Below are 22006 nucleotides of genomic sequence, written 5' to 3' on the forward strand. Positions count from 1 at the left end.
TGTGAAGTGAAAAAAAGCAAGATGAAGAACTTGCGTATAGTATGCCGTCTTTTGTATTAGCAACATCAGTGGGGAAAGGAATGTGTATGTGTGTATACATAAATGTAGTCATAAAAACAAACTAAAAACCGGCACAAACGAACCTAATTCCCTATCAAGCTGCGTGTCTTAACCACACAGAGAAAAGAATTATTACAACTCAGTATGGAACACAGTATCCTCATCGTACTTCTTCAATGGGATAATACTCTAAAGACAAATCTCAATGTCATTTGAAACAGAGTAACAATTTAAAAGGGAACAGATTCCTGCTGCTACTCCAGAAAGATAACAAACACATGGGAAGGGTACCGTGGTCCGTAAGGAGAAACCTCCCAAGTAGGATTGGTCTCAAACCTACGCAAGCTGCATCTCGTTAACAGCGGAACCCAGGTGAAACTCGTTACCTCGCTTGGTTTGTTTCCTGCCCGTGAAACAGCGACAATACCCATCTCAAAAGCCTGTTGTAAGGAATATTATTTTTCATACACAGCAACAGGCATCTTGGCTCATACATAAGAAAGCCCCTTCCCACAGAAACAGCTGCCTCAAGCCTGGAGAAGCTGTCAGAAGAAATAGAAGGCGGTTCCTCGCTCATGCCTGGGAGAAAGCCGGCCGAGTAGGAAAGGAAGGGATCAGGTAGGGTTGCCAGTTTTGCAAAGAAAAATACAGGATGCCCAGTTAAATTTAAATATCAGATAAACAAGGAGTAATTTTGTATTATACCATATTTGTGCTAAAAAGCGCAAAATCTGTGAAATTCAGATTTAACTGGGTACGCCGAATTTTATCTGGCAACCCTGGATTCGGCTGGTTTTCCATCCCAGGTCCGCGGAAGGGTGCCCGCCTCCCCTGTCCCTCCAAATGGCGCGTCGCCGCTCACCACCGAGGAGGAGGACCCAGCCGCTGAGGTGCCCACGGGGTCCGGCGCTGAGCTAACCCTCTCTCGCCTCTGGAGCCTAGACGTCGCCTGAGCCCTACACCACTCGCAAGTTCCAACGGTCAAAACCGCCTCGGTCCGCCGGAACCCAGCCCAGCACCAGGAGCCTTTCTTCCAAGACGGCGCCTGCGTTCTAAACGCAGGCGGCTGACGCATGCGCCTACCTACCCGCTAGTCGCGTACCGTCGCTAGGCAACGAGCGTGCGCGCTCCAGGTGCGGGAGACTGCCGGGGGCAGAGAGGAAGGGGCGCCTGCGGAGAGCTGAGCGGACTGCCCCCGGCGGGGATCGGGGGAGGGGGCGCGCGGGCGGGGGTTGATCGGAGGCGGGGCCCGGAGGAGGATGTGCTGCAGAGAGCAGAGGCGGGCGGAGCGGGGCGGGGTAGGACGAGCAGTTGATAACATGGGGCGCGCGAGGTGTGCAAGGTGCCGGGTGGAGAGCAGGGAGCACCCGGGTAGGTGAACAGAGACGTGCAAGCTAGAGGCTGTGAGGAGGGGCAGCCGAAAAGGGGAATCGAGCGAGCGGGGCCGGCAGGGGCACACACTGGGAGAGAGAAAGGTCAGAGGGCTGGCCTGCGGGGCGAGGTGGGGGCGGGGGGGAGTAGCCGCAAAGACTACCTGTAGGTGAAGCCCCACAGCCTTACGCCAGAGAAGACTAGCTACCTGAGCAGCCTGGTATTTTCCCAACTTAGCACCTTTGCATTTGCTGGTGACTTCTGCTTGGTTCCTGTCCACTGAAAAAAATCGCACATCTGAGAGCTGTGAGTTCAGTTTTATTTGGGGACTTAACTGGGGACTCTAGCCCTGGAGACAAATGCTCTGACAACTCTGAGAAACTGCTTCTGCTTGGAAGAGGTAAGGGGGGAGGTCAGCATATACGTGATATTTGGAGAAGGGATACCTGCAGTCAAACACATATCTAGGTAAAAGGTCACTGCTAGCCACCAGGCACAGATTAATTATTTTAGTGCTTTTCTAAGTATGGGAAGATGCAAGAAATTGGGTTTATAAAATTTTCTCCTGAAAATTTCTATTTGAAGGTCTGTTCTGTCAATTTTCCCAGAGAGCAGAGTTCCACATTCCTGATCTCCACCCTGAACTCCTTCCAGGGTGTGTTAGTGACTCAACAACTGCAGGGGCTAATGACTCAAGCCTAGTATAGCCAGCTGGCTGGGGACGTTCTTTAGTTGGCATTCCTTTCAGAACAAGCACAGGTACCCCCACCTCCAGGAAGCCTTCTAGCCTTTGCCATTTGCAGTCTTCCCTGGGTTAGTGGTTTGTGCCCAGTCCTCAGCTAGCATTTCCCATGGTCTGTTTCAATTTATGTGGGGTAGTGCTGGGCAGGAGATGCCTCATTAACCATTAGTTGTAATTAGTAAGTGCCAGCGTGGGCAGTGACAAATGGAAGGGAGCATGAGCTCTTGCCTGGGCCCGCAAACATCAAAGCCCTCACTGCTTAAGTCAAGAAATATTTGCTGAGCAAGTACTGAGTGCCCAGCACTAAGTATGTGGTGTGAACAAAGACAATCCCTATACTTAGCACCCTGCTTACTGAATGCAGGGCCATGAGCAAGGAGGTCCAGTATAAGCAGACTCTCAGAGGAGCCCTGGGAAACTGAAAAATAGCCCCCTCCTCCCTGGTGAGTGTGGCTTGATTTGGTGGGGAGTGGGCTATAAAATGCACCCCTTTGGTTCCTCCCTCTCCAGGCTTCACATGGTGGCTCTTTTTTTCTGGCTCTGCTGTTTTCACATCAAGTATTAGTGATGGTCAGGTCAGTGTATTTTGTTGAGACCATTGTTGAAAATGTGCAGATGCTTTCTCCAGAAAGGGTTTGCCACACCTACTGCAGTGTGGCAGCCACCAAGGACCAGGCAGTGAAGAGGCTTCCTGGGAATGCAGAGTTGGTGATTCCGCCCTCTGGGAAGGGCAGTTCTACTGTGATAAAGGCAGAGGACATCTGTAACTGTGTCACCTGGGGATTTGGTTAAAATGCAGACTCTCAATCTGTAAGTCTGAGGTGGGACCTGGGAATCTGCACTTCAACAACCTCCAGGTGAAGCAGTGCTGCTGACAGGGGACCACACTTTGAGTAGAAGGAGTGTGGAAGACAGTTTATTCAGGTGCATTGGTTCAGGTGGGCCACAGATTGGCAGAAGGAGCCACCACACATCCCATCCCCACCCTCCACCATTACCCCAAACGTAGTGACTTTAAACATTCATTTATGATCTTACAGTTTTTGAAGTTTGAAATCGAAGATGAATCTTACCGAGCTAAAACCAAAGTATCAGCAGGGCTGGCTCCTTCTGGAGGCTTTAGGGGAGAATCTGTTTCCTTGCCTTTTCCAGCTTCTAGAGGCTACCTACACTCCTTGGCTTATGGCCCTGAATCACATCACCTTTTCTCCCCCTGCTTCCATCACCACATCTCCTTCTACCCTGTCTGACTTTACTGTGTCCCTCTTATAAAGACCCTTGGGATTACATTGTGCCTACCTGGATAATCCAGTAAAATTTCCCCCAAGCAAAATGCTTAATTTAATCACATCTGCAGAGTCCCCTTTGCCATATAAGGTAACATATTTCATAGGTTCCAGGTATTAGGATGTGGACACTTTGGAGAGTCATTATTCAGCCCTACCACACTGTGTATTGTCTAAGGACAAGGACATTTTCTTACTTACTCATATTTCAATTACCAAAACAGGAATTTTAACCCTGATACAATTCTATTATGTAATCTACAATTCACATTCAGTTTTTCCAACAACGTCCTTTACAGAATTCTATTTTCTGGTCCAGATCCAACCCAGGATCATGTGTTGCCTGTAGTTGTGATGGCTGTTTAGGCTCCTTTGATCTGGACTGGGGCCTCATCTTTTTTTTTTTTTTTAATATTTTGGCCGCACCGCGCAGCTTGCAGATCTCAGTTCCCCGACCAGCGATCAAACCCAGGCCACAGCAGGGACAGCACAGCACCAAATACTAACCACTAGGCCACCAGGGAACTCCTGGCCTCATCTTTTTTTGTCTTTCATGATCTTGGCATTTTTAAGAGTACAGGCCAGTTGTAGACTGTCTCTTAATTTGGCTTATTTGATGTTTCCTCAATCAGATTCTAGTTTTGCATTTGGAGCAGGAATCTACAGAAATGTATTATGTCCTACTAAGAAGTGCATCGCATCAGGAGACACATGATGTTATTTTGTCCCTTTACTGGTGATGTTTACTTTGATCAGTTGGTTAACATTGTGTCAGCCAGGTTTCACTACTGTAAAGTTTCCATGTTTACTTTGGAATTAATCCATAATTTGTGGGGAGAAACTTTGAGAATATATATAAATATCCTATTCCTTGTCAAATATTCACCAAGTTTTAGTGCTCATTGATAGCTGCTTCAGTTATACTATGATGGTTTCAAAATGTTTCTTTAACTGCATTATTCTTTCCACATTTATTAGTTGGCATTCTACTTTAAGAAAGAACTTACCTGCTCTCCCATTCACTTGTTTATTCCTACATGGACTCATGGATTCTTATTTTATTCAATTGGTTATAATCCATTACAGTCATTATTAATTTTGGTGGCCAAATTGCCCCAGGTTTGGCTAGTAGCAGCCCCTTCAAGCTGGCTCCTGTGTCCCCAACCATTTTATTTTTTAGCATTTCCTTTCTGGGACAACAAAACATTCCAGGGTTATTAGACATTTCCTGCCCTGATCTTGGAATTAGTCATTTCTCCAAGGAACCTTGATTCTTTTTTTAAGTGGTGAAGCCTATTTAAAAGCAAATTCTAATGGAATATTACTCAGCCATAAAAAGAACGAAATTGAATTATTTGCAGTGGGGTGGATGGACCTAGAGACTGTCATACAGAGTGAAGTAAGTCAGAAAGAGAAAAACAAATACCGTATGCTAACACACATATATGGAATCTAAAACAAAAAAGGTTCTGAAGAACCTAGGGGCAGGACAGGAATAAAGACACAGACATAGAGAATGGGCTTGAGGACATGGGGAGGGGGAAGGGTAAGCTGGGACGAAGTGAGAGAGTGGCATGTACATATATACACTACCAAATGTAAAATAGATAGCTAGTGGGAAGCAGCTGCATAGCACAGGGAGATCAGCTCGGTGCTTTATGAGCACCTGGAGGGGTGGGATAGGGAGGGTGGGAGGGAGACGCAAGAGGGAAGAGATATGGGGATATATGTATATGTATAGCTGATTCACTTTGTTATAAAGCAGAAACTAACACACCATTGTAAAGCAATTATACTCCAATAAAGATGTTATAAATAAATAAATAAATAAATAAATAAATAAAAGAAAATTCTGTGGGGAAGGGATAGATTGGGAGTTTGGGGTTAGCAGATGCAAACTGTTATATATAGAACGGATAAACAACAAGGTCCTACTGTATAGCACAGGGAACTATATTCAATATCCTGTGATAAACCATAATGGAAAAGAACATAAAGAAGAATACATATATATGTATAACTGAATCACTTTGCCATACATCAGAAATTAACACAACATTGTAAATCAACTATGCCTCAATTTTTTTAAGAAAGCAAATTCTGTGTGTTCATTGCTACTGAGGTGTTTTTGCTTCTAGGCGTTTTCAGTGGAAAGAGCTGGGAATTTCTTTTTCTGTATTCATATCTATCTATCTATCTACTTATCTTTCCCTTCTTAAACTGAAAAATGCCTCCAGAAAATGTTAGGAATTGATCTAAGCCTTTATTATTCACTTTATTAATAGCTCTTTTGTAGTTAAAATATGTCAGCTTCAGGAACATAGAGATGTTCAGGAATAGGCTGGGTGCTAGGCCATTTCATGTCGCAGTGTTCCACTGTAACAGCTAATATTTATTAAACATGTACTACACGCCAGGCTATGTGATTCACATGTATTTATTATCTCTTTTAATCCTCACAGTTATGAGATACATGTTTTTGTTATTCTGTTCCACAGATCAGGAAACTGAGGCTCAGAGAGACTTAGTAAGTTGCTGAAGATCACACAGCTAATAAAAAGCAGAGCCAGGACTGGAACTTGGTCTGTCTGATGTCAAATTCTACATTCCTACTGCTACACTACACCTCCACTCCTAACTTATGGTTTAACTCAGGCTTCATTCCCTCCAATTCTTGACATCTGATTAAGAGTAAATCCAGGGGTTCAACTCAACCTAAAGTAGTTTCTTGCTTAATTAAGCAATAGAAAATGGAATATTTTCTAGCTACAGTGCTTTGCATTCTCCCTCCCTCTCCTCCTCAGGGCTTCTCAGTGGTCTGTTGTGAAATAGATAAGCCTGTCTTATCTATGTCACAGATGACTGTAGCTCCCAACCTCACAATAGTGCAGCTTGCTGGGTGCTCAGAGCCCCTCCTGGGCCCTCTTGCCTGCTCAGTTATTTCCTCCCTACTCAAGGGTAGAGAGTCGTGTAGTGGAGGCCTTAGCCACTTTTAAGCACCAATCCGCCAAGCTCCTCTCAGGCCTGATGAGCCCTGGGACCTATTTACTGACCTAGGAGAGCTGGAGAGCTTTAGAAAAAAGTCCATTTGAATGTAAGAGCTATTGGCAAGTACCTATGTATTTATTGGTTCTTTGGGGAAGGATGGGCTCCAGAAGCATCTCATATTTGTCCTGAAATGAATCTGTATTGGTTAGAATGTGTCTATTTTTTATGTCCAATTAGATTTGTGAAATAGTGTGACCCTGTTTGACGTTTTCCAAACCCACCAGGATGGAAACCGAATACCTGAAGAGGTGCTTTGGAAATTGCCTGGCCCAGGCGCTGGCAGAGGTGGCAAAGGTTCAGCCCAGTGACCCCATAGAGTACCTGGCTCACTGGCTTTATCATTACAAGAAAACGGCGATGGCAAAAGAAAAGGTATGTGTGCGCACAGGGTCGACTTGGGGAGGGCTTTCAGCTTTCCCAGAGGAATTTGAAATCCAAGGCACCACTCTGGAGCTGGCCTGGGGAGTGTCATGGTTTATTCCACTTTTGAGGATGGCTTAGGCCCAGATATCCCTGAAGTATAGGGAGTCTGGGGGCTGAAGAGAGAATCCAACTCAGAGGAGTTGTGGGGTTGGTGGGTTTGGAGATACTAGCAGGTTGAAGCTAGTTAGTTACAGGAGCAAAGTCAGGAGGCCTGAAGGGCCCGGGACCTGTCCTGGGAGGGTCCCTGCTTCCGAGGACTGACCTTATTGTACTCTGTCATATCGCCCCAGGATAGGCAAGAGAAGATCCAGCTGCAAGAAGAATATGAAAATAGCCTCAAAGAAACCAGAGTGACAGAAATGCTGATGCAAGAAGAGTGTGAGATTCAACAGAAGTGTGAAAAGTGTCATCCCGTGGTGGGTACCAGGAAATCTGCAAGACAGCTCAACCACAGTGCAAAGTGCACTGAGGCTCCCAAAGCCTACTTTTCCCTCCATATTCATATGTTTGTATGTAAATCAATCTTATTGACAATCCTTGTCAATAAAATCCTTGTAATGAACAAAGAAAATGCTTTAAGGCAATTCCATTTTCTATGTCAGGGAATACATTACATGTTACTGGTTTGAAAAATCTAATTTGTCACTTGGAACATATACTTCCATACAAGATCCTTTGAATCCTTTTCAAAAATTACTCAATATTTTTCAGAAACCAAATATGGTTTCTAGTATATACTTCAGGTATATTATTTAATTTATTATATACTATTTACTTAAGTATTTAATTTAATATATGCTATTTATTTATGTATCAAGCCACAGATGTCTCCTCTGTGTTGCTCTAATAGCGGTCATGAATTATTAACTTAGAATCATTGGAAACAACTGTGTATTCATTCATCTGACAAGCATATCTTTTATCCTGCACAATTTTTGCCAGTCTTCTGAAAAACACCTTGTGTCATTTTGTGCTTTCTGCAAAGTGCATGACACCTGGAGAGTGAATTCACTTATTGAACTTGATATCTGGCATCTTTTTAACTATCACTCTGTCCTGTGCATGAAAATCTTTAATGTAGTCCTATACGATTTACTAGCTTTTGCTAGTTTCAAAGCCAACTTTGATGAAGACATGAAAATATTAGGCTTATGTACATTTATATCAATATTCTCAGATTTCCTCATAATTAATAGATTTATATTTTTAAGTCTGGATGTTTTATAAATAAAAGAAAGATAGTTTCCTACTACAGTCTGAAAATAGTAGCTGAGCGAACTCTCCCTCAGGAACAGTTCATTCTTGGAACAGTTGTTGGGAGATGATAGAATTGAGATCATTAAGCAAAAATTGTCATCGTCACCTTGCTGCCCACTCTAATCCTTTTCTAACACCATGCTTCACTGTTAATAGAAATATAAATATATAAGGCAGGGAAAGACTCCCAAAACTCTACCCTGGTTTTATGATGCCTTTATTAAAGAACACTTCGCTCACATCAACGTTTTGAATTGTCCCTTTGGGTTACCCTCAGGAGGTTTTGTACCCTGAAGCAGTATTTCTTAGCAAGATTCGGATGAGTAAAAGGTTTGCTGTTCTTTTGCCAAGTGTGAGACAATCAGCGATTGTCAGGGAAGATGAGAAATGAGAACCAGCCTGATGCCTGCTCTATGTGCAAGTTCTCAGCTTTAGGAAAGAGTTCATGTGCAAATTGTGGTTATGGAAATCGATTCCCTTTGTTAGAAGGAAATAAAGAGAACCCGACAGTGATGTAAAACAAAGCTTATTGCTTACGTGGCAAGGGAGAGCCACATCATCCAAGAGCAAGTTGCTCTCCTAGTATAAATTGAAAGAGCTAGATAAAGGGCAAAGAGGTGGAGGTACATCAAATAAGATGAGATTCTAAGTTCTGGTTTCTTGTTGGCTCAAGATGACTAGCAAATTATTCCTTGCTACTGTCATCTTTAGATTTCATCACCAGAGCTTTAAAACTTACTGAAATAGCCCCAGGATAGGTTGCATAGGATTTCAGCAGGCCTGCTGATTTAGCTGATGGGCTTTTACGCCTATACTAAAAGCTTTGCAAGATTTTCCTTAATATCTTAAAACCATCATTGCTTTTAGTACCCCAGATTGAATACTGCTGGTCTGGTGGATGTGTCAAAAGGGGAGTAGAAACAGCACTATGTGCGGTAGAGATCATACCTAATTATGGGAATCAAGAAGGGACTCACAGAGGAGATAACATTTAAGTCAGACCTAGAAGAAAGCTGGCAAAAGTTGCCCTTGTATTGATTTCTCCTCATTAAGCAGAGGCAGCTTTGAGTAAGTAAACCATTATTCTGTTTCTAAGTCTGAAAGCAATCCCTTTGATACAAAGATCTGAGCCATACAGATGTTTTAGAAATAAGTTTTTATGGAAACAATACATAGATTTGCTGCATAGATTCATAGCACTTTGGAGTTAGAAGGTCTTAGAGATCATGTGGGCAAGTACTCCACAGACCTCGCTGCAGTGCCCCATAGGGTCCACTGTTGAGTGGACAGTGGACAAAGATGGGGGTAGAGATGGCCAGTAGAGCTCAAGCTCCAAGCTTCCTACCTCACCAGGGACTGCAATTACATGGATGCTTGATATCATCTCATAGGTCACTGAGACTGCCTTCATTTTTTCCATCTTTTTTCCTCTGTGCTTCAGTTTGGATAATTTCCATTGATCTGTCTTCAAGTTAACTGATCCGTTCTCCTGCAATGTCCAATCCTATTTAGGAATTCAATGAATTTTTTTCATTTCAGATATTTTCTCAATTCTAGAATTTCTATCTGGTTCCTTTCTGTGATTTCCATTTTCTCTGCTGATATACCCTATCTTTTCACTCATCATGGCCATTTTTCTCCTTTCAATTTTAAAAAATATTTATAATCACTGTTTTAAGTTCTTGTCTGCCAGTCTCATCATCTTTGTCATTTTGAGGTCTCTTTCTATTAAATACTTTTTCTCTAGATTATGGTTCACATTTTCCTACTTCTTCACATGTCTAGTAATTATTACTTGTATGTTAAACATTGTAGATGATACTTTATAGGGCATCTAGATTGTGTAGTTTTCCTTTAAAAGGTGTTGAATTTTGTTCTGTCAGGCAGTTAAATTATTGGTGAATTCTCTTGATCCAATTAGATTTGTTTCATGCTTTGCTGGATTAGGTCTTTTTCAGTTTTGTTCAGTCTTGGGCATGAAAATGGCAATATTGTATTCTTGCCATACCCAGTATGTTTAGTCTCTGCTAATGACTTTTTTCTCTTCTGTTTTCTACTTAGCCACTGATATCTGTAGCGAGTTCCACAAAGAAGACCATGTTCATGCAGGAGAACACAAAACCCCTTGAGAAGGAAGCCTTGAAGCAGGAATCCCTGCCAGGAACTTCCAGTATGATTCCAGGAATGCCTCAACAGATCCCTTCTTCAGAGCCATCTGTCCAGCTTGACTGGAACATTGAAACTCCACAAGACATAAATTACCAGGCTTTTCAGCATGAAATTGCTCCTGAAATGCATCCTGGCTCCAAATCTCCTCCCTAGGTTATAGAAGGTGGATGATTCTAGTGATGCTTCTCTCAAAGCTGCAAGCTGAGAAAATGGCCAGCTAGAAGAGCTCTTACTTGAAGATGATTAACTATGTGGATTAAACCAAGATATGAGAGGCTGTGGAAGGAGGTGTCTGCAGGGACTCTCCAGCCCAAGTCCTGTCCTGACAGCCATGAAAACCCCTTAATCATGTGAAGATTTGAACTACTTATAGGATAAAATAACTCATAATAAGGATTTAAAATAAGTAACCAGGGCCTCCCTGGTGGCGCAGTGGTTAAGAATCCTCCTGCCAATGCGGGGGACACGGGTTCGAGCCCTGGTCCAGGAAGATCCCACATGCCGTGGAGCAACTAAGCCTGTGCGTCACAACTACTGAGCCTGTGCTCTAGGGCCCGTGTGCCACAACTACTGAGCCCACGTGCCACAGCTACTGAAGCCCGTGTGCCAAGAGCCCGTGCTCTGCAACAAGAGAAGCCACGACAATGAGCAGCCGGCGCACCGCAATGAAAAGTAGCTCCCATTCGCCACAACTAGAGAAAGCCCACGCGCAGCAATGAAGACCCAACACAGCCTAAATAAATAAATAAAATATTTATAAAAAAAAAAAAACTAACCAAACTGATGAGACTTTTTCCTTTTGCTTTATCATTTTATTTGGAGACTAGACAGTGAAGACATATCCATCTCATGTGTTCATATCTTAACTTTAGCTGAATTTTGCAATCAGGCTTCTTGGAGTGTTTACACATGTCCTTATTTTTGAAACAGCTCCAGTGACAGTAAAAGTTAGAAGTTTGACTTTTTTTTCAATTATTTTCTATCTGTATTCATTCAAATATCATCTATATGCTGATGACTTGAGATTTATATCTTTAATCAAAATTTCCTTGAACTTGACTGCCTGTTTGACATTTCTCCTTGGATAACCAATGGACATCTCAAACCTAACTACAGTTGACGCTTGAGCAACACAGGGCTTAATCCACATATAACTTATAGTTGGCCATCCATACCTGAGGTTCCTCCATACCCTCGGATTCAACCAACTGCTGACTGTATAGTACTGGAGTATTTACTGTTGAAAAATATCTGCATATAGGTGGACCTGTGCAGCTTGAACCCATGTTCAAGGATCAACTGCAATCCAAATGGAATCCCTTATATCCTCCCTGAATCGGTTTCTACCATTTTTTTACATTTGCGCAGTCAAAACTCGTGGTGCTGTCCTTGGCTCTACTCTCTTTTTGCTAGCCCTAAATCTGGTCTGTTGGCTTTCCATTTAAAATAAAGACAGAATTCAACCACTTGAATGCATAAGCCACAATCATCTTTTGCCTAAATTATTACAATAGCCTGTTAACTGAACTCCCTTCTTCTGCCCTTGACCTTTCTAGTCTATCCTCAACATTAAAGTCAGAATGATCTTGGTAAAAGATTAAGTCAGATCATGTCTAATGAGCAGCTTCCCATCTCAGTCACAGAGACATTTAAGGCCCCTACCATGACCTACCAGACTATAAGAGTGATTCCCCATCACTTTTTTACTCTCTGTATTGTTCTCTCCGTGCCAGCTATGCCAACCTCCTGTTCTTCAGACATGCCAGGCATGGTTCAATCTCAGAACTTTTGCTTTCCCTTCTCTCCACTTGGAAAGCTCCCATCTCCCCACACCCCTGGATTTCTTCAGATTCTCTTGTGGAATTAAACCTCAGCCAAAGTTGGAGTTGGGACAGGACTGTGTATATATATATATATATATATATATATATATATATATATATATATATACACACACACACACACACACACAATGGAATATTAGCCATAAAATAGAATGAAATAATGCCATTTGCAGCAACATGGATGGACCTAGAGATTAAGTGAAGTTAAGTCAGATAGAGAAAGACAAATATCAGATGATATCACTTATATGTGGAATCTAAAATATGACCCAGGAGCTTCCCTGGTGACACAGCGGTTAAGAATCCACCTGCCAACGCAGGGAACATGGGTTCGAGCCCTGGTCCGGGAAGATCCCACATGCCACAGAGCAACTAAGCCTGTGCACCACAACTACTGAGCCCGCATGCCACAGCTACTGAAGCCCATGCGCCTAGAGCCGTGTTCTGCAACAAGAGAAGCCACCGCAATGAGAAGCCCGTGCACCACAATGAAGAGTAGCCCCCACTTACCGCAACTAGACAAAGCCCGCGTGCAGCAGCTAAGACCCAAGGCAGCCAAAAATAAATAAATAAATAAATAAATAAATTTTTTTAAAAAAGAATTGCCTCCTTCTAAAAAAAATAAAAGTAAATAAATAAATGTAAAAATGATTAGACCTACTGGTTCCTAGTGAAAAAGTATTAAATCCTAGGTCAGGGATGGGTTATAGTACTAGATCTCAGTTATGGGTTATCGGAAAAGGGCCTCAGGCATGGACTTAACACCTTCAGGATGTTGTGGCCACACAGCAAGAAGGTATGAAGAGGTTTATTACTCACATAATGAGGCTTCCGGGCTTCCCAAAACAGGTTTGAAAATGGCTTAAGACACCTAGGAAAGGAGACTGGCTTGGGGTTTGTATTGTGTTTAGGGGAGGGGCCCAGGTAGGAGCTACCATACATGGAGAGGGGCTTGTGTGGTTTGAAACTCCTGATGTGCCAAAGCTGGGAGCACCTGAGCTTATCAGCAGGCCCGGATGATGCCAGGCACAAGGGGAAGAGAAAGAGTTGAAGCCAAAAGCTGTCAGAAGTCGAACATCAAAAAATGGAGCCAGGGATTTCCCTGGTGGCACAGTGGTCAAGAATCCGCCTGCCAATGCAGGGAACACGGGTTCGAGCCCTGGTCCGGGAAGATCCCACATGCCGCGGAGCAACTAAACCCACACGCCACAACTACTGAGCCGGTGCTCTAGAGCCCGCGAGCCACAACTACTAAAGCCCGCGAGCCTACAGCCTGTGCTCCGCAACAAGAGAAGGCACCGCAATGAGAAGCCGGCACACCTCAACGAAGAGTAGCCCCCTGCTCGGTGCAACTAAAGAAAGCCCACGAGCAGCAACGAAGACCCAACGCAGGCAATAAATAAATAAATATACTAAAAAAAAAAAAAAAAAAAAATGGAGCCAGACTCCACTACAGAGGGCAACCCTGGGAAACTTTGAGTGACCTTGACCCGCTCCATATTTAGTAAAGCACTCCAGGCATGTGCTGAGGTCATTGCATCTAACTTGCACCTGGTGGGAAGGCATGCAGCCAGATTTTCCAGAGTAGCTGAAAAAGGTCAAGGAATCCCAAAACCCCACACAGAGCAAACAGCTTTGTAGAAGACCCAGTGGACTCCTTGGTGGATCTGCAGCACCTCAGTGGGAAGGTGAAGTCCAGGTAGCTTGTCCTCTATCTGGGAGCTGCTGTCTCCTGGACATCACAATCTGTGTGAGGGAAGTGTAACCTTTGCCTGCTTTAAAGGATTCCATGCTTTTTTGCCTTTGTTACATTATTTGGCCCCAATTTTGGATTATATCACTGGGTGGTGATAATTTAATCAATCACTACCAATGTTCTTTACATTGACTTTTTTGTTGTTGTTTTATTACTAAAAACTTGTTACAGTGAACTTTCTTGTACACGTATCTGAGTAAATCTCCACTGATATATCTATGGATTGCTAAATCAAAAAAAATTGCATTTGGGGGGCAAAAGACAGGAATGAATAGACATTTCATCAAAGAGGATGGACACATGACAAATAAGCACATGAACATATGTTCAACATCAGTAGCCATTAGGGAAATGCAAATTAAAATCACAATGATATTACTACACATATGTCATAATGGCTAAAGTTAAAAGATAATGACAATACCAAAGGTCAATGGCGAGGATGAGGAGAAACCAGATCACTCATACTTTGCTGGTGGGAATGTAAAGTGATACAGTTACTCTGGAAAATAGTTTAGCAGTTTCTTATGAAACTAAGCATATAATTAATTGCCATACAACCCAGCAATTATACTCTTGGGCACATATCCCAGAAAAATTACAACTTATGTTTACATAAGTTTTATGTTTATAAAAGCTTTATTCATAATAGGCAAAAACTGGAAATAACCCAAGTATTCTTCAGTGGGTGTATAGTTAAACCAACTGTGGTACATTCATATCATGGAATATTACTCAGCAGTAAAAAGGAACGAAATATTGATACATGAACAACTTGGATGAATCTGAAGGAAATTATGCTAAGTGTTTTTACATGCTATAGGAATCCGCTTATATAACACTCTTGAAATGACAAAATTACAGAGATGCAGACTAGATTAGTGATTGCCAAGGCTTAGGGACAGGGGTTGGGGAAGGAGGGAGATGGATGTGGTTATAAAAGAGCAACAAGAGGAATTCTTGTGATGATAAAACTGTTTCATATTTTGATTGTGGTGATGGATACACAAAGCTACATATCTGAAAAAAATTGCTTAGAATTAAACACACACATATACAAATAAGTACAAGTAAACAGGGGAAATCTGAACCAGACTGGTAAATTGTACCAATGTCAGTATCATAGTAGTTCTATAATTTTGTAAGATGTTACCATTCGTACATAAGATCTCTCTATATTATTTCATACAACTGCATGTAAATCCATAATTATCTCAAAATTAAAAGTTTAAAATTTTAAAAGTTGTAAAATTCTTACCTTATGTACAGTCCATTTTCAAACATCCTCAATTATCCCCATAATGTATTTTAACTTTTATTTATTTATTATTATTTATTTTAAAAATAAACTTTTATTTTTAATTGCAATCAATTTCACCAAGTTGTCATCTGGAAAGTCTAGACTAACTTACACTCCTACATGGAAATGGCCATTTCTTTATACTCTTGCTACACTGAGCTAGTTTTTATTTTTTTTGGTTGTGCTGGGTCTTAGTTACAGCAGGTGAGTTCCTTAGTTGCGGCAGGTGGGCTCCTTAGTTGTGGCTTCAGGCTGAGCTAGTTATTTTACTTTTATTTTCTGCCAATCATACATGAAAAATAGTAAAGTTCTTTATGTATATTCTGAATACTAAACCCTTATCAGATATATGTTTTGCAAATACATACTGTTATTATCCCCATTTTACCAGTGAAGAAACTGAGGCACAAAGACATTAGGTAGCCTGTCTGAGCCGGTGTGGCTAGGAGGGGGATAGACAGTGTTCAAATCCCAACATTTTGGTTCCAAAGGGAGGGCTTGAACTCACTCACCAGCACTGTCCTCAGAAGAGCAGGCTCAGAAACAAAGGGTTAAGGGCACTTGGCTCAGAAGCCTCATCCTCTCCCAGCTGAGATGGCTCTACCCTGCAGTCCAGGACAGACCAAGTCATGACTGGTTACCAGACTCTCACAGGCTTTCCCGGGGCTAGCCTGGCCCAGGGGTTGAAAATGGCAAAGTGAAATGACCAAGCCCTCTCCCCTCCGATGCAGGGCAATGCTTGGAGGTCACTGCCAGTGCTTGTGCTGCCCCCTTCTGATGCACACATTCTTTCTAAAGGGAGCTGAATGCCTTCACTCAGGTTATAGTCTTTCTCGCCTCTCCCTCTAAGCTTATATTATGTGTCTCACCTCTGACCAGGCTTGCTTTGCTCTTGCTGAGCAACTGACAAGCAACTGAAGAAAGGCTCTCTTATTTTCCTCACCCTCTAGTTCTTGTGGTTGGCAGCTTTCTTCACTTATCCTGTCTATCGATCAAGAGCAGCTGTGATGGACAGAAGCAGTAAGGGATTCAGTGTTGAGTGCATGGGAAACGTTCAATGACCACAGTAACAGGCCAGTGCAGGGAGAGATGACGGCATAAAAAAAGGCAGGTGAAGGACACCACAAAGAGCATTTCAGAGCAGAAGGGCACGTGCAAAGGCACGAAGACAGGAGTGAAGACTCTCAGAAGCATAAGCAGGGTGTGTGTGAGGAACTGCCAGAGAGGGTCAGGGTGCAGGGAAAGGGCTGGATCTGAGAGGAATCTACAGTGAGTGGGAGAGAAGTCCAAAACGGCTTCCAGCTTTTATTTGTTTAGGGGGAAATTAAGGGGCTGAGTAAATTCACCCCAAAATAATGTCTGCTTTTGAAGGGACTTTAAAATCAGGACGTCTCCCAAAGAGCTAGGGTCTAGGATGGAGCACATCTTCCCCCGAAGGGTATGTGCTTATCAGACTTTCCATACCCTTCAAAAGGGAATATGGAAATTCCCACTCGTCACTCAAGTTCATTCCTCCACACATGTTTAAAGAAAGAAAGGGACATAGTTTAAAAGCATGATCTTCATTGTCAGTAATAATATCTGACTTATGTTGGATGTTGAATATGAGCCAGGCACTATTCTAAGTGCTTAATTGCATTACCTCATTTACATCTCACAATACTCCACAAGTTGGATACTTGAATAATCTCCATGTTATGGATGAGGAAACAATTTAGGTTCAGAAGCTGATGGCTGGCCCAAGGTCAGACAGCAAGGCGGTGGCACTCGGGTCTGTCTGTCAGGAGCCCACACACTTGACTGCCAGGCGATGCTGCCTCATGCTTTCTAATGAAGGAATTTTAATTCCTCTGTCCGTGGATATTTTGCTTCAAATCAATGACAGTCTTTTTTTTTTTTTTTTTTTTTTTGCGGTACGCGGGCCTCTCACTGTTGAGGCCTCTCCCATTGCGGAGCATAGGCTCCGGACGTGCAGGCTCAGCGGCCATGGCTCATGGGCCCAGCCGCTCCGCGGCATGTGGGATCTTCCCGGACCGGGGCACGAACCTGTATCCCCTGCATCGGCAGGCGGACTCTCAACCACTGCGCCACCAGGGAAGCCCAATTACAGTCTTTTTCTTACCTCTCAGATGAAATCAAAACTTCAAAGAGCTTTCAAATGATCATTGTCATCCAGAAGCGTTTAAGCTCACTCATTCATATTTTATTGTCTTGATTATCAGCCAGAATTAACCAACACTCTAAGCATTTAAAATCCCAAACAGGATACATCAAAAATTCATGTTAGGGCTTCCCTGGTGGTGCAGTGGTTGAGAGTCCGCCTGCCGATGAAGGGGACACGGGTTCGTGCCCCGGTCCGGGAGGATCCCACATGCTGCGGAGTGGCTGGGCCCGTGAGCCATGGCCGCTGAGCCTGTGCGTCCGGAGCCTGTGCTCCGCAACGGGAGAGGCCACAACAGTGAGAGGCCCGCGTACCACAAAAAAAAAAAAAAAAAAAAAAAAAATTCATGTTAGACCCTTTAGGGACACTGTGATAACCATATAAGTGATGAAGTCCATCACTAAAGCTCTTCCCAGTGACAGAGTAATACCATCCAGTGAAAATACTCTTTTGAATAACTAGTAGCTAGTAATATCATTGTTATATTTTTATGTAGATTGTAAATATTTTTCAAAAGGTTGAATAATATCCTGTGGGGTGGAATAAATCTCACTTTTTTATCTTTGGAAAGAGAACACAAAGAATGACTTTGGGGGAACGAATGCAAAACCTGTGATGTCACAACCAGATATTTTCAGAATTTGAGAATGAAATGGCTTAAATCAACTAAAAATGTGGTTCTAAGAAGATGCTTGTCAGCAAAGAAAAACTGGTGAGTGATTTTCTGGACAGGATTAAAACTTATGATGTGTATGAAGAGAGTTCAATGCTTATGCCAACAGTTTCTCAAGGAACAGCTCTGAACCCTGTTGCATGTCTCATATTACTAAAGGGAAAGTTATCTGGGTCTTTCTGTGTTCATGTTTGAGTTCTATTTGTCAAGAAGAAACTTCTTCTGATGCCTTTCAACAAAAGGCAAGTCCAAACGTCACAGATGGCAGAAAGTCCCATTAAGTGTTCCCAGAAAGCAGACTTTTGGAAGCCATGGTCAGGAGTCATCCTGGGGCTTCCCTGGTGGCGCAGTGGTTGAGAGTCCGCCTGCCGATGCAGGGGACATGGGTTTGTGCTCCGGTCCGGGAGGATCCCACATGCCGCGGAGCAGCTGGGCCCGTGAGCCATGGCCGCTGGGCCTGCGCATCCAGAGCCTGTGCTCCGCAAAGGGAGAGGCCACAACAGTGAGAGGCCTGTGTACCGCAAAAAAAAAAAAAAAAAAAAAAAAAAAAAAAAAAAAAAATCAGTTGCTGGCCTTAGAAAGAGAAGTTTCCATCAAGAGGATTGGCCAGAATAGATGTTCAGAAAAGTCATATAGAAAAATAATGCCCAAAGGTCAAGATGTTTAAAATAAAACCCTCAAAAGAGGCAGGATCTGAAGAATGGTTTGTTAACTCAATGAGGAATGATAAAACTAATTTTGAGGGACTTACCTGGTGGCGCAGTGGTTAAGAATTTGCCTGCCAATGTAGGGGACATGGGTTTGAGCCTGGTCCGGGAAGATCCCACGTGCTGCGGAGCAACTAAGCCCGCGAGCCAAAACTACTGAGGTGACACTCCACAACTACTGAAGCCCGCACTCCTAGAGCCCATGCTCTTCAACAAGAGAAGCCACCACAATGAGAAACCCATACACTGCAACGAAGAGTAGCCCCTGCTCGCCGCAACTAGAGAAAGCCTGCGCAACAACAAAGACCCAACGCAGTCAAAAATAAATTAATTAATTTAAAAAAAAAAAGAGAGAGAAAGAAAACCTTGAAATCTGGAGAAATTTAACAATTGTTTAAGGGCAAGCCCCAGGGCAGAGGTTGTTAGGGTTATTCCTCAGAACAGTCAGTAGTCAGGTTTACTGAAGGGGTTCTGCAGGGTGATATTCCTGAGAACATGCCTTGGGGTACATTAGTATTCATCACTAGATCCCTTCAACACAAAATATCAAAAGAATTATCATTGTCATGGGTAAAGCTACCAAACCAAATAAAGAACCTTAAATAAAGAACAAATTTCTCAGCAAATGTCATCACAAATAATAGTAGGTAAGTCTAGTCAAATAATGCCATCTGGAGATTAAAAAAAAGGTTCAAGCATATGATTAGTCAGGATAAAAATCTTGCAAGCAATTCTTTAGGAGAGGAACAAGTAATGCATACTTTGAGCCAGGAAATTCTCCCCAGCAAATGCTGTCAGAAAATCTATGGAGAGGATCCAGCTCAGTGAAGTTCCCTGGCAAACACTATTCAAAGGAAGAAAATCTTTAGAAAAAGGTAACCAAGACAAAACGTCTTAGGAATTGGGAATAGTTTGGAGCAAGGCTGAGCTGACACGAGCTCATGATGCCATATGTTTGTAGCCCATCAGAAAGAAGTGCTCCGCACATACTCTGCGGCAGAAATGACCTCTCCTGAGGTAAACTCCGTTATCTCAATTCATTTCTTTTCAGGAAAAACAGATAGCCAAGGTAAAGTAAATCCAGGCCAAGTAGTTCCACTGATGTCATCTTGTAGCGCAAACCCTGTAGTCAGTGTCACCCAAGCTAAAGCTTTAGGTCTTCCTTTTGTATGCTATGACCCATTTCTGGAAAGCCATGAAGGCATAAAGATTTTCTCCACTTCAAGTTTAATTTACTTGCCTTTAGTGATTCAAAAAAAAATCTTTTCAGAAGTTTTCACGAGAGGTAACTCCAGACTAGGGTTAACAAAGCTGATAGATAACAGCAAACAGAAATGAAAGTCACAGCATCAGAGAATGAGGTCAGTCAGGATGAAGTACCTAACAGATAAATGGGAGGAGTGTAGCTCCTTCTCTCAGTGAATAATGGAGACAAGACAAAAATAAAGAACTGATGATAAGATTGGCCAATTTCTACTTGATTTTCATCTCAAGTAAATTGTTATTTGTTTGGAAAGCAAGCAGCATAGCCTAAGGACTAAGAGCAAGAATTTTGGCCTCCACAAGACCTGGGTGCAAATCCACGCCCTGGAACTTACTAGCTGTATGGCCATGAACAAGTTACTTAAGCACTCTGTGCCCCATATGCCTGCCCTTCCTAAAATTAGAATTCTAATAAGCTTCACCACGTAAAATTGTTTTGGGGTTTCCATGAGGCAGTATATACAATACACAATAGGTATTGGCCATGTTTCTGCAGCTTAAACTGGCCTCTGAAAACCATTGCATTAAAAGGGATTATGCAGGGCTTCCCTGGTGGCGCAGTGGTTGAGAGTCCACCTGCTGATGCAGGGGACGTGGGTTTGTGCCCCGGTCCGGGAAGATCCCACATGCCGCGGAGCGGCTGGGCCCGTGAGCTATGGCCGCTGAGCCTGCGCGTCCAGAGCCTGTGCTCCGCAACCGGAGAGACCACGACAGTGAGAGGCTCGCATACCGCAAAAAAAAAAAAAGTGATTATGCATTTTTTATTTTAGTGTCTTATTCCACCTATTAGTTCAGACTCTTCTCTAGCTTATTTTTGTCATCCCTAATGATATGCCAGGTGAGCTCACGCACGATGCCATGTAATGCTTCTCCCACAAAGTGAGCTTGCTCCCCAGGCCTCTACTCTCTGAGGAGTGGTTTGAAGGTTTCTGCCACCAAGCAGTTGCTGCGCCCTTCCACCTCATGACGGCTGCTGCCACACTGCTCACCCTCCAAGGGCTAACACAGCACCGCGTCCCCAGAGGCAGAGCCCTGGGCTGTGGGGCCTTCTGGCAGAAGTGGGTCTCTTGCCTCTTGGTGCCACCCGTTTTCATCTGGTCATTGTTGCCCCCCGTCTGGAAGAATTCTCTTTGGAAATAGCTCTTGCAGCTTCTGATGGCAGCCCCTCTGCTCTCACAAAGTAAGTAAGACATGAGAAAGAGCTTTTTAATTTATCAAGCTGTTAAAGATGTATGTACAGAGTTGTTCATTAAAATAGGTTTATAAAAATGAAAAACCCGGAGCAATCAGAATGTCCACCAATAGGGAGAATGTGGTACAGCTAAATGATCATATGATTTTGGTATGTATGTGCGAATGTGTGTGTGAGAGAGAGAGAGAGAGAGGGAGAGAGAGAGAGACAGGTGGGAGAAATAAGAGGGGTTTGACAGGATGCTGTAAAAAAGGGTGGATTTCTTCTCTTTATTCGAAAACTATTTTATTAGACTCAGAATCTACATGACTAAAAAGAAAGCTTCTCTCCTTTTTAATATTTCTTCCTCCTGCCTAAGTAGGGCCCTTCAAGACCCCAAGGAAGGGGAAGAGGTTAAAAGACAGACATGACTGGAGGTTGCAGGGCCCAACCTTGATAGCCCACCACCAGGGGGCAGCATCAGAGAGACAAGGGCAGGGGGGCCTGCGAGGAGCTCCACGTTTCTGAACTTTTTCAAGCCCTGCCTGCCCACCTTTCCATCTAAGGGTTTCGTTTTACATAAGTGGCCAAATGAACTCCAGAATCTTGTGTTATTCTATCCCTGGTTCCAATCTGCTTAGCATCTAAACTTTTCTTAAATATTTGAACATTTCCCAAACAACTTCACAGAACAAGAACAAAAACACACAAACGTAGACTGACAACAATTTTGAGAGCTGATTACAAAAAGAGTACTTTGATTTGGTATTTAATT

The 22006-nt window shown here is 43.0% G+C and overlaps 1 protein-coding gene across 1 annotated transcript; it reads left to right on the plus strand.

The window, feature by feature from the left end:
• Positions 1-2938: 2938 nt before the first annotated feature.
• Positions 2939-10509, plus strand: DYDC2 (DPY30 domain containing 2; the record flags this gene model as incomplete). Its single annotated transcript, XM_079702316.1, is given in 5 exon segments — positions 2939-2983; positions 6732-6879; positions 7221-7365; positions 7368-7390; positions 10249-10509. Coding segments are annotated over 5 exon segments (594 nt in total). The 5' UTR covers positions 2939-2966.
• Positions 10510-22006: the final 11497 nt, after the last annotated feature.

The sequence above is a fragment of the Hyperoodon ampullatus genome, assembly GCF_949752795.1.
Source record: "Hyperoodon ampullatus genome assembly, chromosome: 1".
Lineage (NCBI taxonomy): Eukaryota > Metazoa > Chordata > Mammalia > Artiodactyla > Ziphiidae > Hyperoodon > Hyperoodon ampullatus.